Source organism: Gracilinanus agilis, chromosome 2 (assembly GCF_016433145.1).
Source record: "Gracilinanus agilis isolate LMUSP501 chromosome 2, AgileGrace, whole genome shotgun sequence".
NCBI lineage: Eukaryota > Metazoa > Chordata > Mammalia > Didelphimorphia > Didelphidae > Gracilinanus > Gracilinanus agilis.
Window position 1 is genome coordinate 49508427 of NC_058131.1, and position 14861 is coordinate 49523287.

At 40.1% G+C, this 14861-nt stretch overlaps 1 protein-coding gene across 1 annotated transcript in view; it reads right to left on the reverse strand.

Moving 5' to 3' along the window:
• Positions 1 to 14433, reverse strand: part of SPATA33 (spermatogenesis associated 33) — a 29194-nt gene extending 14761 nt beyond the window's left edge. The window contains exon 1 of the mRNA XM_044659383.1: positions 14376 to 14433. Within this exon, the coding sequence (XP_044515318.1) occupies positions 14376 to 14433 (58 nt within the window). The remainder of the gene's footprint in view (positions 1 to 14375) is intronic.
• Between the last annotated feature and the right edge of the window lie 428 nt (positions 14434 to 14861).

Sequence of the window (14861 nt, forward strand, 5' to 3'; positions counted from 1 at the left end):
AATCTTACCATGGGAATCACCTTCACCACAGACTCAACAAGTTATAGTCCAAGTAGTACCCTCATGCAGCATATGAGCAGCCCACATTACCCCACATAGGGGAGGGAGGAAACACTCCCATTGGGCTGCTGGGCTGAGGGGCAGGTGATGTGGAAAGAGGGAAGAGAGCAGCCCAGCCACATCTCCCTCTGGCTTTCTAGTAAGGAACTCTGACGAACTCTGTGCCAGGTCCACGGCATGCTGGGTCCACAGCACGCTGGGTCCACAGCACGTGTGCCCACAGAGAGGTCTCTGTGTGCCTTCTGTGGCACGTGTGCCATAGGTTTGCCATCACAGCCCTAGGGTATCTTAGGCTTGTTAATAAGGAGGTGAAATTGAAAAACCCTGACTGAGTGGTTTTCTCCCAGGTATCAGACTCATCTGAGAGCAGCCTGTGGAGCATGTCTATGCAGCTTTCCTCTGTTTGTAGAACTGCTTGAGTACAGCTGACCTGTTACTGGCAGGAGAACCTCATTCTCTCGAGGCATTTTGGGTCGATAGGAAACCCATGTGGCATTTGCAGTTTGAGGCAGCTATTTGCCAATGGAGGAGTGGCAGGAATTTTCAGGTTTAAATAGACATTCTGATCTTAGAGACAACCAAAGATTGATATGGGAAAGATGAGTCAGAGACACTCAAGTAAGAAACATAGTGGAGAAGATAAAAAAGTAGATGAGATCCCATGAGAGAACCCTTTAGGGATCAGATTACATGCCTGGGAGGATTCACCTAAATTTGGAAATTTTGATAGATAATTTTTATAAAATACTGTTGTTTGAAGTATAACATGATGCCCCTAGATAAGAATGATGATGAAATGTTCTGGCTCAGATTTGAGTCCTCAGAGGATAGAGTATGTAGATTGTTGAACTTTTATGTGAATGCAAAATAGCCTAGAGATGAAAGATGTGTGTATGCTACCCTCTGGCTGCCTGAAGTGGAAACATTTGTTTTAAAAAACTAACAAGAGAAGGAAGATTTAGGATTGTGTAGGGAGGACAAGAAGGTATAGGATCCACTTGAAATTCTTCCTATTCCATATATGCTTCCTTCTCCCCCTTCTATTCCTCAGGCATTGCCACCTGCTATTTCACAAGCACACTCCTACTTGAGGAGAATATACTATACCTGCCCCCCCCCACTGCTCCTTATGGATCCCTAAGTCAGGAGCAGAGGACCAGAGAAACTCACCCCTAAGTGGGGTAGTAAAGCAATACCCAATGAGGGAGGTCCCACTAGGACAGGGGTTGGATGTGTTAATGCTCCCCTGAGTGGTTATAAAGTGAAAAATTCTAAGAAAGAAATAAGAAACCTGTTGGAAGACCTGGTTGGGCTGGCAGAGGAATTTAACCAATTTTTGGTTATGTATACATGGACCAAAATAATGCCAGTTTTGGAGCTCCTCTTCTCAGAGGAAGAGTAGGGCCATATAAGATGAGCTACTATGAGGGCCTGGGACCATGAACATCCCATAGCTTAAAGTTACCCAAGAGGTGGACAGGAATTCCCTCTCCAGGATCACAATGATCCAGTCTATCAGGAGAATATTATTCAGGGCATGAGAACAGATGTGCCCCTGAATCAGAACCTGAATGAGGTGTTTGAAGCCAAACAGGAGAAAAATGAAACCCTGACTGAATTTTTTAACTCTGGCTTAGATGTGACTGCTAATCTCTGGCCAAATTAGCAGAAAGCTCAATTAAGTGGAAGATTGGGTGAATGAGCCATTAGATGTGCTCTTATAGCAAGCCCAAGAGGTATTTGTGACAGTGAAAGGAAAGAGGAGCTACAGCAGGAAGGACAGACTAGGATTGGAATGATTGTAAGAAAGGATGGAGCAATAAATTTGGAAGGCCTCCAGAGACCATATGTGTCCCTCTTATATGCTATAGCTATGGAAAAGTAGGCCACTTGTGAAAAGATTGTCCTAAACAACAGAAAGAGCAGAAGATTCTCTCTCTCAGAGACTGAAAACTCAAGGATAGAGACTGAAGACTCAAGGAGTCAGAGGCTTTTTGATGACTCCTACCTGGAACCCTTGATAACATTGAAAGTAGAAGATAGGTAGTAGAGACCACACTCCTGATAGATACAGGGGCAGCTAGGTCATCCCTTACTGTACTACCCCAAGGGGTTAAGCTTTGTAAAGTGAAATTTATTGTGATTGGGATAAAGGGAGAGAATTTTCTTGTCCCCATCACCCAACCAATAGTAGTGCAATATGAGGAAGAGAAAATATCGGATATCAATTAAAATGTAATATCAATTACAATTTGCAGAGAAGGAATCTCCAGATCTCATAAAGTGGGACTCAGAGGGAGAGGAGAAATTATCAGGGATAAAGAGGGCTTTACAGTCCAGCTCAAGGATACAAAGGTATGAAGCCAGTTTGTTAGAGAAAGATGATGTAGCTCTGACATCAGATTCTAATTTGAACCCTGCAATGTTTTTGTGGGGGAGTAGGAATAAGAATCCCAAGGAAACAGAACATGATTGCATGGAAGTAATAGATTGCCAGACTAAAGTGAGAGATTTGCAAAAATCCTCCCTACCTGGGGAAGTGACCTTATTTATAGATGAGTTCTCATGAGTGTCAGATGGAAAAAGGAATGAATATGGAATAGCTGATGAAAATGAAGAGGCTCTAATGAATATAGGCTGCCTTCCAAAGGCCTGGTCAACCCAAACCTGTGAATTATATGCATTCAACCAGACTCCAACAATGCTAGGAGAGAGTTCTGATTTCTAGCAGAAAGAAACAAATGGGCTCATGCAGAGTGACTGAATCAAGTGTTAAACTTGCTTGAGGGCAGAACAGCTGGCAGGAATCAGCCAAGCCACTGCCAGAACAATGATCAAAGTTTTGTTTTAACACTTTATGCCTAGATATGGTCTTACTGAGAATATTGATTCTGATGAGACTCATTTTGCATCCAAGATGTTGCAGGGATTAGCAAAAGCTTTAGAAACTGACTGGGATTTTAAGCAAGAGCTGGAAAAGTAGCTCACCAAATTGATGCTGGAAACTCAGTTAACCCTGGACCAAATGTCTTTCTTTGGCCTTACTGAAGATAAGGACAAAGCCCTGAAGAGATATTAGGTGTCCTCTTATGCTGAAAATACAACTATGAGAACTACACTCAAGTGGATGGACTAGAAGAATCTTGTTCCCGGAAACACTGATGAAACATGTTTCGAAGTTTATTTAACTGTTGTCTTTTTTGGTGACTGTATTATCATGTGTACACATAAGAAAGGGGTGGAGTTGGGAAGAAGCCTCTATGTGATTGATGGGGTACTCTGTCTTTCACTCCCTCATTATTCCAGAACATGAGGGAATCAAAAACAAGAGAATGAGTTAAGAGATCCAAAAAGGAGGCACTTCAGTGTGAATTTTGAGTTTCTTGAACTCTTAAGATAGTTTAACAAAATGAAAAGGGATTTTGCCCTATGCTTTAGAGAAGACAGAGGCAGGTAAGACCTGTCAGATGTTTCCGCCTTTCTTTTCTGTTGGCCACAGAGAGGGGGTGGAAAGGAGAATAAGTTTGATCTCACAAGTGGATTTTTTTAAATGGTGTTAATTTCAAGGTTGATGTATATGTGGTTTTGGAAAATCACAAATGATTCTGAAATGTGCTCCTGGAACCAAGTGAAATGAATATAAAGGTAATTTCAGTGTTGAAAATTGACTGCAAGAGTTTATAAGATTCCAGAAGTTTTATTCTGTGCCAATTTAGTAGTGAGAAGTCTGTTCTCACTGAGACTTAAAATAAACAATAGTTAAAATGATGTGAATTTTGGGGCATAATGAGAATGGTTTTATTTGAGTAAACTGAAATTGAGATTATAATGTTTTTCTTAATCAATGTAATGGGTAGCCAGCCTGATTGGCAGAAAGTTTTGCTTTAAGAAGCAAATCAAAAGCAAACTCATAATAACTGCCAGCTGTTGTTTAATGAAGTGTAATGGTATATAAGAACTTAATACTAGCTTCTTGGAAAATGTGATGAAATACTAAGATTCTGTATAATCTAAAATTTTGTGCTCATAAGTGAGAATGGGTAAATGTTATTTTAGTATATGTACTGCAGAAGTAAGCACCAAGAACAAATGCAATAAACATTGGGAAGAAGTTTTAAATTTCTAAATTTTAAATGGAACCATTATCAAGAGTTTGGAATACTGTTAAATGATATATTGTGATATATAAATTGTTGACAAAATATGTACTTTGGGCAAGAATGATTCTATTTAGATTAAAACATGTGTTTAAATGCAACTTGTTAGAATGCGATTGTGTTGAATCACAAATGATATATGAATTTGTACTGTAGACTAAATCAAGGTTCAAAGTGAATTAGATGAGACAAATGTGCTAAAGATATCTTATGTAAATAATGCAATTTGTAGAAAGATTGATAATCTGGGTTCCTTTGAGTCACTAATAGCAGGTAAAAATTATACCTGATAGCATGGAACTTATTTGAATAGTGATGGGCAAAGCAAGTCACAGAAGGGGAAGAGGAGTATGGGAATTAGTGTAATAAAGGAACAAGGTGTAGGAGACTTTGACCAGAATATGGGGCATCTTTCTGAGGTCCAGAGGAAGATATGTGTATAATATAAGTAGATATGTAAATTGTCAGTAGGAACATAGTGAACTTGATTCTGTTTTGGGGCAGAGGCTTTGAAGGGAAAAAAGAGTAAATGTTTTGAGACTAGTAAGTTTAAACAATTAACTATTTTTCCCGCTACCAAGTGGGGGAGGGTAAACATTATGACCCTGAGTATTTTCAGAGAAGTGAATAAACTGTAATAGGTGGGGATAAAATCTTTTCAGTTAGATATGTTATAGAGTGACAAATCCTGAGATTATGAATTTGGTCAAGACTGATCTTGATGGCAATGGTCAAGGGATAGTTAAAGCAGGATATAATTGCAAAGGCAAATTTCTTGTTATGACCATGTTAGAAATCCACAGGATTAAACAGTACTGAAATCTTCAATAAAAGAATTGATTTGGGGTTTAGAGGCTACATTCACGAAGTAGGAAACAAGCTTAATTGAGCTCTCTCAAAAAAAGGCCCACTCTCAGCTCTCAAAATTCACATTGCAAGCAATTCTGTTATCTACATAATGCACAGCAGGAAAAGGATAGTATAGATAAGATATATTGCAGAGGATGCTCAATGAGGTCCATGCTACATCATACTTTCCAGGAAACCCATATGTCTATTGTGACACATTTTTAGGATTGTGAAATTTAGGAACATCCTGGATCAACAGTTTTGACTTATCTTTGTGGAAATGGATCTTGTAACTTTGAGTAAACCATTGTAATGCACATATGCTGTATTTACTAAGCTAATAGGTTGATTTGCAGATAAATGTTGGTGCTGAGAGCCCTAAGATTAGAGAAGCTTCAAAACTCCTTCTGAGAATTTGTCTGGTGTGTCATTCTGTGCCTTTTTATTTCCTTTCCCTCTCTTTTCTATATTTTGAATTTGAGGGCTTCCCTTACAGGTTAAGAACCCAAGTGCTTATATGTTGCTTGGGCTGCAACAATCGAGTAAGAAGAGTCTTTGGTGAAGGAAAAATAAGATATATGAAGAATGAAGAATAAACAGAATTGGCATTTACTGTATGGAGAAGTTAAGAACATTTTATTTTGTAAACTTGTAAGGCTTTAGGAAGTCATTAGAGTAAGACAAAAAGCTTGTTTGGATTATGGAATTTCAGGAAAATGGAATTGGATCACTGAGAAAGTGAATTTTCTGAGTTGTAATGGGGAAGATTTGTCACGTAAGGTAAAAAGGCTCTTGGATCTTAACTGATATTATTGTGTGCTTGGAATTCATATATGACTGTCTGATGACTGATTCATCATTCAAGAGAAGAGCTATGAGACACTCAGAGGATAAGTGAAAGCCCTTTTGAGGAGCTGGGAGAGGTGATCTCAATCTGAAACTGAGATAGGACCCTTCTGACTTGATAAGGCCTACTGGATTCTGATGGTCCCTGAGTAAAACAACTATGGCATGAGCCAGTGATAGCTCTGGCCTGTACATGAAGTCAGACAGTGTCAAGCCACTCACTCTGTGTCCTCTTAAGGTGTAGAACTCAGGGAAGCAGTGAGGACAGTTATGACTTTCCCCCCCTACTTTTCCTTTTATGACAAATTCATATAATCAACATAAAAGGCAAATTGTGAAATGAAAGTTTCCATTTCTCAAACAACAAAATAGATTGGTATTTGAAAGTTTAGAATTTATCATGTACTAGTATTAGTTAAGGTTTTATTAATCAAGGTCCTGTAGAAATAGTTAGAGAAGGGGACACCTCCAGTTTTAATTAACCATGATTGAAGCTTGAATCTTAGATTTAGGATTAGGCCCAGGAATTTATTTCTCTTACAGAACCTGGGGTAGAGAAATTTATATGCAAAAGTATTGTGACTTATGTGTTTATAAATATTGTTGAAATTTGCCTTGCAAAAGATTTTTAGCAGGAACGCCTACAGGATTTCTGTAAACAACCTGGTGCAGAGGGAGCAAGTTTCCTGAGAAGATTCACTCCTTGAAGATGACTTCTGAAGATGAAGTGTGTTTATTTATATCTAATCAATGTTACTAATTGTTGTTGTAGAAAGTGAAACTTTGAAATTTAAAGAGGGGGGATTATGTGAGATAAGATTAAGTGTGTCATTCTCAAAGTAATATTTGGCTTATAATCCCAATATTTTTAGGACCCCAGTGAGAGTTAGGGGCTTAGAATAAAACTGCACCCTCTTCCCATCTATTTCTATATTTCGAAAGCTTGGGTGGCCTATTTACTCTGGAGGCAAACTTCTGGGAACAAGTCCAGGAAGTAGTGATAATAAGCAGCACAAGAGAACAAAAGCTTCTACAGGTTTGATAAGTTAGCAGGGAGGAAGAGTGTAACTCTTTTCTTCTATATATTTTACTTATTGCACCTTGAAATTAAATCACATGTTCAAAAACTGTAAATATCACAGCCCCCTCCTAACAAGAGATTGGAAGAGAGAGAGGGGAAGGAATCTAGCATTAATATTATTATAAAAAGTCTGTTCTTACATGCAGGTATTGCATTTTGCCATTGGAGCAATTCTGCCATGCATTTTGCTAGCAGAGCATCTGCTATGCATTTGCTATCCAGGGCCAGGGGATGTCTCTTTTAAGAAGGTACAATAAACTTGGTGTCTTTTACTTCAGTCCTGGAATCCAAAAATTTTTGGTGAGTGGGGGTCTATTGTTTGAGACCTCCATTCCACACACCTACATAAGAACCTTACTGCCAACATACTTTATGTCCACTCTTTCCACTGAGTGGGACAAAGGTATGTCTGTCTCAGCCCCAACTTGCACCCTAGTAGTTTCAGGACTCAATTTAAACTTAGTATTACTACCCCTTAGAATAAAACTGCTCTCCTTTCTTCCAATAAAACCTCCATCTATTTTCAGAGACCTTGGGTGGCTAGCTTATCTGGCAGACTTCAGTCTGAGAACAAATCCGGAAAGGATAACAAGGTGGCTGGCAAGCTCCGGGAAGGGACAAAGATACAATTAGGAATTCAAGAACTCAGCAACTTTCTTAAAAGATACCATGTTCCCTTGCAAATGTATCTCCTTGCCTATTTAACTGGTACAGCCTGGAAAATCTTGAGTTTGGTACGTTAGCAGGGAGATGGAGGAAAGAAACTTTTGTTGAGGGTTCAATCGTGTGCTTAATGTCTGTAACATCACGGGAATCTTGCGTCAGGATTATTATAAAAAGTCTGTTTTACACATAGACATTTGCACTTGTCACTAGGGCATTTTTTGCCACCACACTTGCTGCTAGGGCATCTGCCATGCATTTGCTATCAAGAGCCAGGGGATGTCCCCTTTTTAAAACGACAATAAACTTGCTATCTTTTACTTCAGTCCTGGACTCTGGACATTATTAATGAGTGGGGGTCCATTGTTCAAGACCCCCGACCCACTCACCATCGGCTGTGACTCCTGGGAGGATGTGCCTCAGGATTATGGATCGATGTGTTGTCACTACTATTTCCACTATGCCACCTTCGTAAGTGTCTTTGCTTTAAGCTAATTGCATGTATTGGCGGACTGCTAATGCACTAGGGAGGGGGTTACTCAGAAGCTTGGACGCATAAAATACCTTGAAATTGGGAGAGTCTATCCTCATACACACGACCTATACACGTGTGAGTGCCAAGTTGGAGGAAACCAGATGGGATATTGTATGTTTTCATCAGATAAATTGTTTAACTTTAAAATAAGAATAAATGCTAAGGATCAAGAGGAATACATGTAGGAATCTGTCATACATGTAAAATCTATAACAAGTTCCTTGCTATCTCAGGGATGGGGGCAGAATTCAACTCAAAAATTTTTTTTAAATGAAGATAAAAATTGTTTTTACAGGTAATTGAGGAAATTATACATGAGAATTTGCTGGCATTATATAATCCTTTGCAAGTTATTTTCTCCTTAGGAACTAAATGGTGCCTTGGGGTGTGGGTATAAGCTAAAGACTTTCTACTCATTCTTATAACTGAGTTCAGATTAGGACATAATTGGGTCATATTACTCCTTTAATGCTAAAATTCAAGTTTTAATATTTAACTAATGATGACTAACTCAAATTATTTAAAAGGATATTTTATTATAATAATATTTACTATATTCAGATTTTTACCAACTAAATCACAACCATCATTTTTAACAGCTTAATCTAATTTTGGTTTAAGGAGAAACTTTTAACTTTTTTTTTAACTTTCACTTGGATTGTCAAGAAGATTATATATATTTGTGTGTGTGTGTATATATGTGGATATGTATGCATATATATATGTATATATATATAAAATGTATACACACATACATAGTTTTGCTTGTCTTGCCCTTGAGGGATTTCCTTAAGAGATATCTGGCTAGTAAATCTAGCAAACTTCCCTTGAGGGATATCTGCTTGGCATGGTAGAAAACTGCTTTTGTCTCCCATGGATACTGCTTTTGTCTAATGTTCCCTGTTTGGATTTCCAAAATAATAGTGGCATGGCTCAATTGCCTCAATGATAAGAGGGAAATAGGGTTACCTTTGAAGAATCAATAGACCATTCAGCCATCCCTTGAGGATTTCCCAAAACTGAAACTGCTTCTCAGACTTAGAACTACATGGATTAGGTGGCTCCATACTAGGACAACACACATAAACTGAGCCATTTAAAAAAGTTATATAACTTTTATATAAAAAAAGGTAGCTCAGTGGATAGAGAGCCAGGCCTGGAGACTAGAGATCCTGGGTTCAAATCTAGTCTTAGGCACTTCCTATCTGTGTGACCCTGGGTTAGTCACTTAACCCCCATTGCCTAGGCTGTAATGCTCTTCTGCCTTAGAACCAATACACAGACCTGATTCTAAGATCGAAGGTAAGGGTTAAAAAAAAATGGTATATGGTAGTTTCTCAAACTAATTTTTTTTCATATAAAATCCTCCCTTCTCCCCAAACATATCAGAATAATTAATGCATCATTTCTAAATCAAGAATCTGGTTACAGGTATACTTACCACTGGGATTTTTTCCCCCTCAAAAATATATCAAAAGATTTTTTAACTTATTGGTATAAGTTTAGAGCACCCTGATCTCCCTGTACAGTCTTGTTACCAATCTATCCACTTTCAAAATTCATTTCTTTATTTAGGTGTTTATTTTAAACAAAGCTTCCCAGTTCACTTCTCAGGGAGTTATTCCTGCATTCCTCCAAACTGCATGTGATGGAAAAGTGAGGCTGAGGTGGCTAGCCAAAGATGAAGGGGAGAAGCTGCAACCAGATTCCAAGGAAGGCAATGGTGTCCCTGCAGACCACTAGAAGACTTTGTTGGGGGGTCTCTTCACTGGTGCAGATGATTTTCCAGGACTTGAGTAAGGCACAGAGGTATGTTCGTATATGGGGCAAAAGTCAGTTTTGTCCTTTATGGTCCTTTGCAAATCTCGATTACTGAGAATTGAATCCTTGGAAGCTCGAGTAACGATGATTTTGGGAACAGGTCTTGGCTCGGGCTCCTTTGACATAGATGCCTTTTCTAGAGAGGAGTGGGGGAAATCCAAGTATTACTGAAAAAAACAGAAAGCTCCCTTCCCCTGTTACCAATGATTCTAATGACAAAAGTATTTGACATGTTTGACACTAAAAGTGTAGCCACACATTCCCTCTTCCAAGCCTTTGATTACTCTGTTCCTCTCATCAGGAATGCCCTCCCCCTCCTTCTCCATCTCCTAAACTTTTCCTCATTCTTGAAAATATAACTGAAATGCCAACTCCTCCAGGAAGATTTCCTGGATCTCCCCAATTGGTAACAACCCCCCATTTCAAAGAGCACTTTGCTTTGTTCTTTCCTAAATGCCCAGGAGAGATGGAGCACTGGCGCTGGAGTCAAAGGAATCAAGTTCAAATCTTGCCTCTGATACTTCCTCTTTGGGTGACCTTGGTCATTTAAACTCCCTCAGGGCGAGGGGGGCTAGACTACTTGGCTTCTCAGATGAGATCTAGGAGCCTGTCTATGGACTATTCTTTTGAGTAACAGAGGAAGCAGGGTCTGTGTCTGTACATGGTTTTTGGGGCTGTTTCTTTTTCAGACTTCTCACTCAGTTGACCCAGTGAACAATGAAATGTCCAGGGGGTGGTGTGGCTTGTTTCTTTTCCTTTCCTCCATTAGGCACCAAATATTTACCAAGCACCTACTGTGTATATGGAGCATAGTGATTAGTAAACAGGTCTGAAAGTAGCAACTCTGCACTTAGCAAGTGATCTCAAAGGCAATCTCCCTTCACTTTGGGGGCATGGGTGGGGCAGATATCCTGGGACATCATGGGGCATGGGGAGTTAGGTAAGGCAGGCAACAACTTGCCAAGTAGGTGGCCACTTGGGGGAAGGAGCTGACACTTGGAAGGATCTTATTGTAGCCGTGCAGGTTCTAAATTCAGTTTTTCTCTGTTGCTGAAGGACTGAAAGTACTAGGATGCCTCTCTAAACCTGGATGTTCTGAAGAAAGCCTTGGTGGAGCTCCCCTAGTTATAACCTTGTTAAACAAATGGGAAAAACCAGACTCTACCCCAAATTAAAAATAACAACCACTACCACCACCACCAGGTACGAATATTCCAAAGTTAATCTGAGGGGAAGTCCGATAAGAATAAAACACAATGAACAAAATGACTTTTAACATTTATGTTTCTGCAATAATTGGTAAATTCCTCTTAGGATCACAGACTCATAGCCAAAAGGGCCCTTCTCAGGGGTCATCTAGCTCAATCCCTTCATTTTACAAAATAAGGAATCTGAGATCCAGGAAGGTTCTGAGCTATGGTTGCAGAGAATGGGATTTAAACTCAGGGCCTCTGACCTCCAGAGCCAGGGCAATTTCTTTCTTCCTTTGAAAAACAAAATCCTTCTTCTTGGCAACTTTATCATCAACAAACACAAACATTTCAATATAAAAAAAAGAACAAAAAAGAGGATTGTACATGAAATTGTGAATTTCTGTTATGTTGCTTTTTAAAAAAGAAACATACCCATGTATACCTTATTAAGTTTGATAAAGTAGTATGATTATTCTATTTGGTCCTCCTTCTTTTACTTCTGCTCGTTTAAAAAAAGTTTTATTGTTGTCCTTTTGTACTATCACTTAACAAATGTATACAAAAGAGCAAAACTAACTCACACATTGGGCCTGCTTGAGAAGGCGTTCTCATTCTGTACCTAGTCAGTCCAGCAATATTCTTTCCTTTGCTCTATGTCACTCCTTCCTTTTGGGTCACCTTCCACTCTGGATTTGTTTACTCCTTTCTCATGTGGCACTTGTTGAGAAAGGATTTGTGTTCAAAAGAGAAATTGGTACTGGATATAGAGATTTGGCAGTCTGCTATGCTGAGATAATCTGAGTCTAAAGAAGTTGATGACATGTACAAGAAAGAGAGTGGGGAAAGAGAGAAAGAAAGAAAGAGAGAGACAGGTGGACAGACAGATAGAGACACAGAGAGAGCACTACTAGATTTTTAGCCTGGGCAAGATGGGAGATTGGGTCTCAGGAAAAAAAAAATAAAGTGGTGGGAAACGGAAATAAGGAGCAAAAATAAGCCCCCCTCCCTTTTACTGTGCCAGGGAATGAGGTAGCCCTAGTCTTACACATGAGGGGAGTAGGAATGGATGTGGTGTCTTTCATAAGGAGCCAAGTTTTGGTAGCATAAGAAGATGTAAAAAGGATAAGAGGAAAAAGATTTAAGATGAAGGGAAATATGTTCATAGGTTACTGGGGGTTCTAGAGGGTCCAATGACCATTTTCACCAATGTAAAACATCTGATGCCTGCATTCTTTCTTTCTGTACCCATGGTAATCCCCCTATTTCAGGATCTTATCCTTTTACACCTCTAGTCTCCTTCAATCTTGGCCAAGTAATATTCTTAGGTATCTCTCTGATCATGCTACTTTTCTACTCAGAAAACCTTTAAAGACTCTCCACTTTTCATTGAATAAGAGAGAAATGCCTTATCCTGGCAGTCATGGTCTATCATCTGATTCCTTTTAAGTCTTATTATGTTCTCATCATGAACTCATCTGTTTCTGAGTCCTTGTTTAAACCATCCCCTAGAACACATTATACTTTACTGTCTCATTTCTATCTGCTGAAGTCCCTTCCTTTAAGGGCAGTTAGTTGGCACAGTGTCTGGCACTTGTTCCTCCACTTTCCCTTCAAGGTTCAATTCTAATGCTACTTCTTTGGGGAAAATTCCCATATCTTGCCAATAAAAATGATCTACATATTTCTCCTCAAAATATTTTTAGTTCATTTTCTGGAGATCTACTGTGTATTTTTCATCACACTCCCCACAAAATAATGATCATTTGCATAAATGTCTTCTGCTACCAACCCACACACTAATTAGATTGTAGAGTTCTTGTCAACAGGATTGAGGTCATTTTTATCTTTGAAGTCCCCAAGACCTTCCATCTTAGTTGCTTTATCAAAATTTGTTGAAATGAAATTTAAAATGTATGCCTTCTACCCCAGTCACATCCTTCTTGATTTAAACAGATCCCCCTTTGGGATGTTTCCTACCAGCGATGTTCATATTCTGTGAAGATTTCAGAGATGTTTTCAAACGCCCTTGAGTGCCTTCAAATTTGGGGGTACTTTTCTCCAAGCTTTTCTTCGGAAGATTTTCTGGGCTTTTGCCCTTACCCTGATCCTGGGTATTCTTAACTGTAGAGGAATTTGTCTTTGAATTAGTAGCTGGAAACAAGTTAATAATATGTAGATAAATAGCCCAGGTGCTCTTGTTCCTCATACATACTACTCCATCCATGGAGATGCTGTTTCTATTCTTTTTGTAATTACATTTTAAATTTGTTTCTCCTTTCTACTTCTCCACACTGGGGAAAGCTGGCTCTGCCTTATAACAAATATGTGATCAAGGAAAACAAATTCCCATTTAAAAAATTTTCCCCCATGCCTTCAATCCTCTTCTCTTGAGCCTCCTGGTTTCCCTGGCCTCCTTTAAGATTCAGGTCTCATTTTCTCTCTCTCAATCTCTCTTTTTCTATTTTTTTTTTTTTAAGCCCTTACCTTCTTCCTTAGAATCAATGAGTTTTGGTTCCAAGGGAGAAGAGTGGTAAACTAGGCAAATGGTTAAATGACTTGCCCAGGGTCACAAGGGCTAGGCAGAGTCTGAGTCAAGACTCATTTCTAACTTCACTTTCTGAGGGAGGTCTTTCCAAGACATCCCTCCCTCCTCCCCCCCAGTGCTTTTCCTCTCCCTAAATTTTCTCTCTAATGTAGGGTAGCTGGGAGGTACAGTGGATACAATGTCAGGCCTGGTGTCAGTTAGACCTGGGTTCAAATCTGGCCTCAGACACTTACTAGCTGTGTGACTGGGCAGGTTACCCTGGTGCCTCAGTTTCCTCATCTGTCAAATGAGCCGGAGAAGGGAATAGCAAATCACTCTAGAATCTCTGCCGAGAAAACCCCAAATGGGACCACAGTCAGCCAGGCCTGAACAACATACAAAAAATATTATGCCTATGTTATACCTGTATTTTGTATGTATAGTTATTTGTGTTTTGTCTCCTCCATTTGAATGTGAGCGCCTTAGGGGCAGGGAACATAAATATATTGTGTCCGTAGGACCTGCTTATTGAGAGCAGCTGGGGCGGGGGCATCCCCTAGGGATGAAGGGGCGAGGAGGCGGGGGATTCTTTTTACCTGACTTTGTTTTGCTTTTGTTAAGTCCCATAAGTGGGTTCATCCATTACCCCTCACCAAGCGCACTCCTTCTGTGTCCTCGTCTTCTTCCCCACCACCCACTCCCATGGCCTGCCAAGATCAGGTCCAGTGTGACTCACAAATGAGTCAAGGCATCATAATCATAGAGGGCGGAAAGGGGGGCTGGGGGAGGGGGCGGGTATCCGGAGGGTCAACAGTCCCAGCCGGGTCGTATTGGGTTGCTCCAGGATCATCCGATACAGCGGCGAGCCAAATTGAAGAATTCGCCCACCTCTTCTTAGCCCCGCCCCTTGGAATTGACTCTGGAGGCAGAGCGGGGCACACCCTGGTCACGTGGCTCTGAATGATCTTCTGGAGACGGCGGAGGGATGGGGCCGAAGCGAAGAGGTTGGGCCAGGCAAGTCCTGCGCCTTCCTCTCGCGAGAAGAGAGGAGGGGCAACAGGAAGGACATTCCCGGAAGTAGAGTCTGGGGTGCCGCGGGTCGGCCGAGGTCCCCGACATTGGACGCTGACAA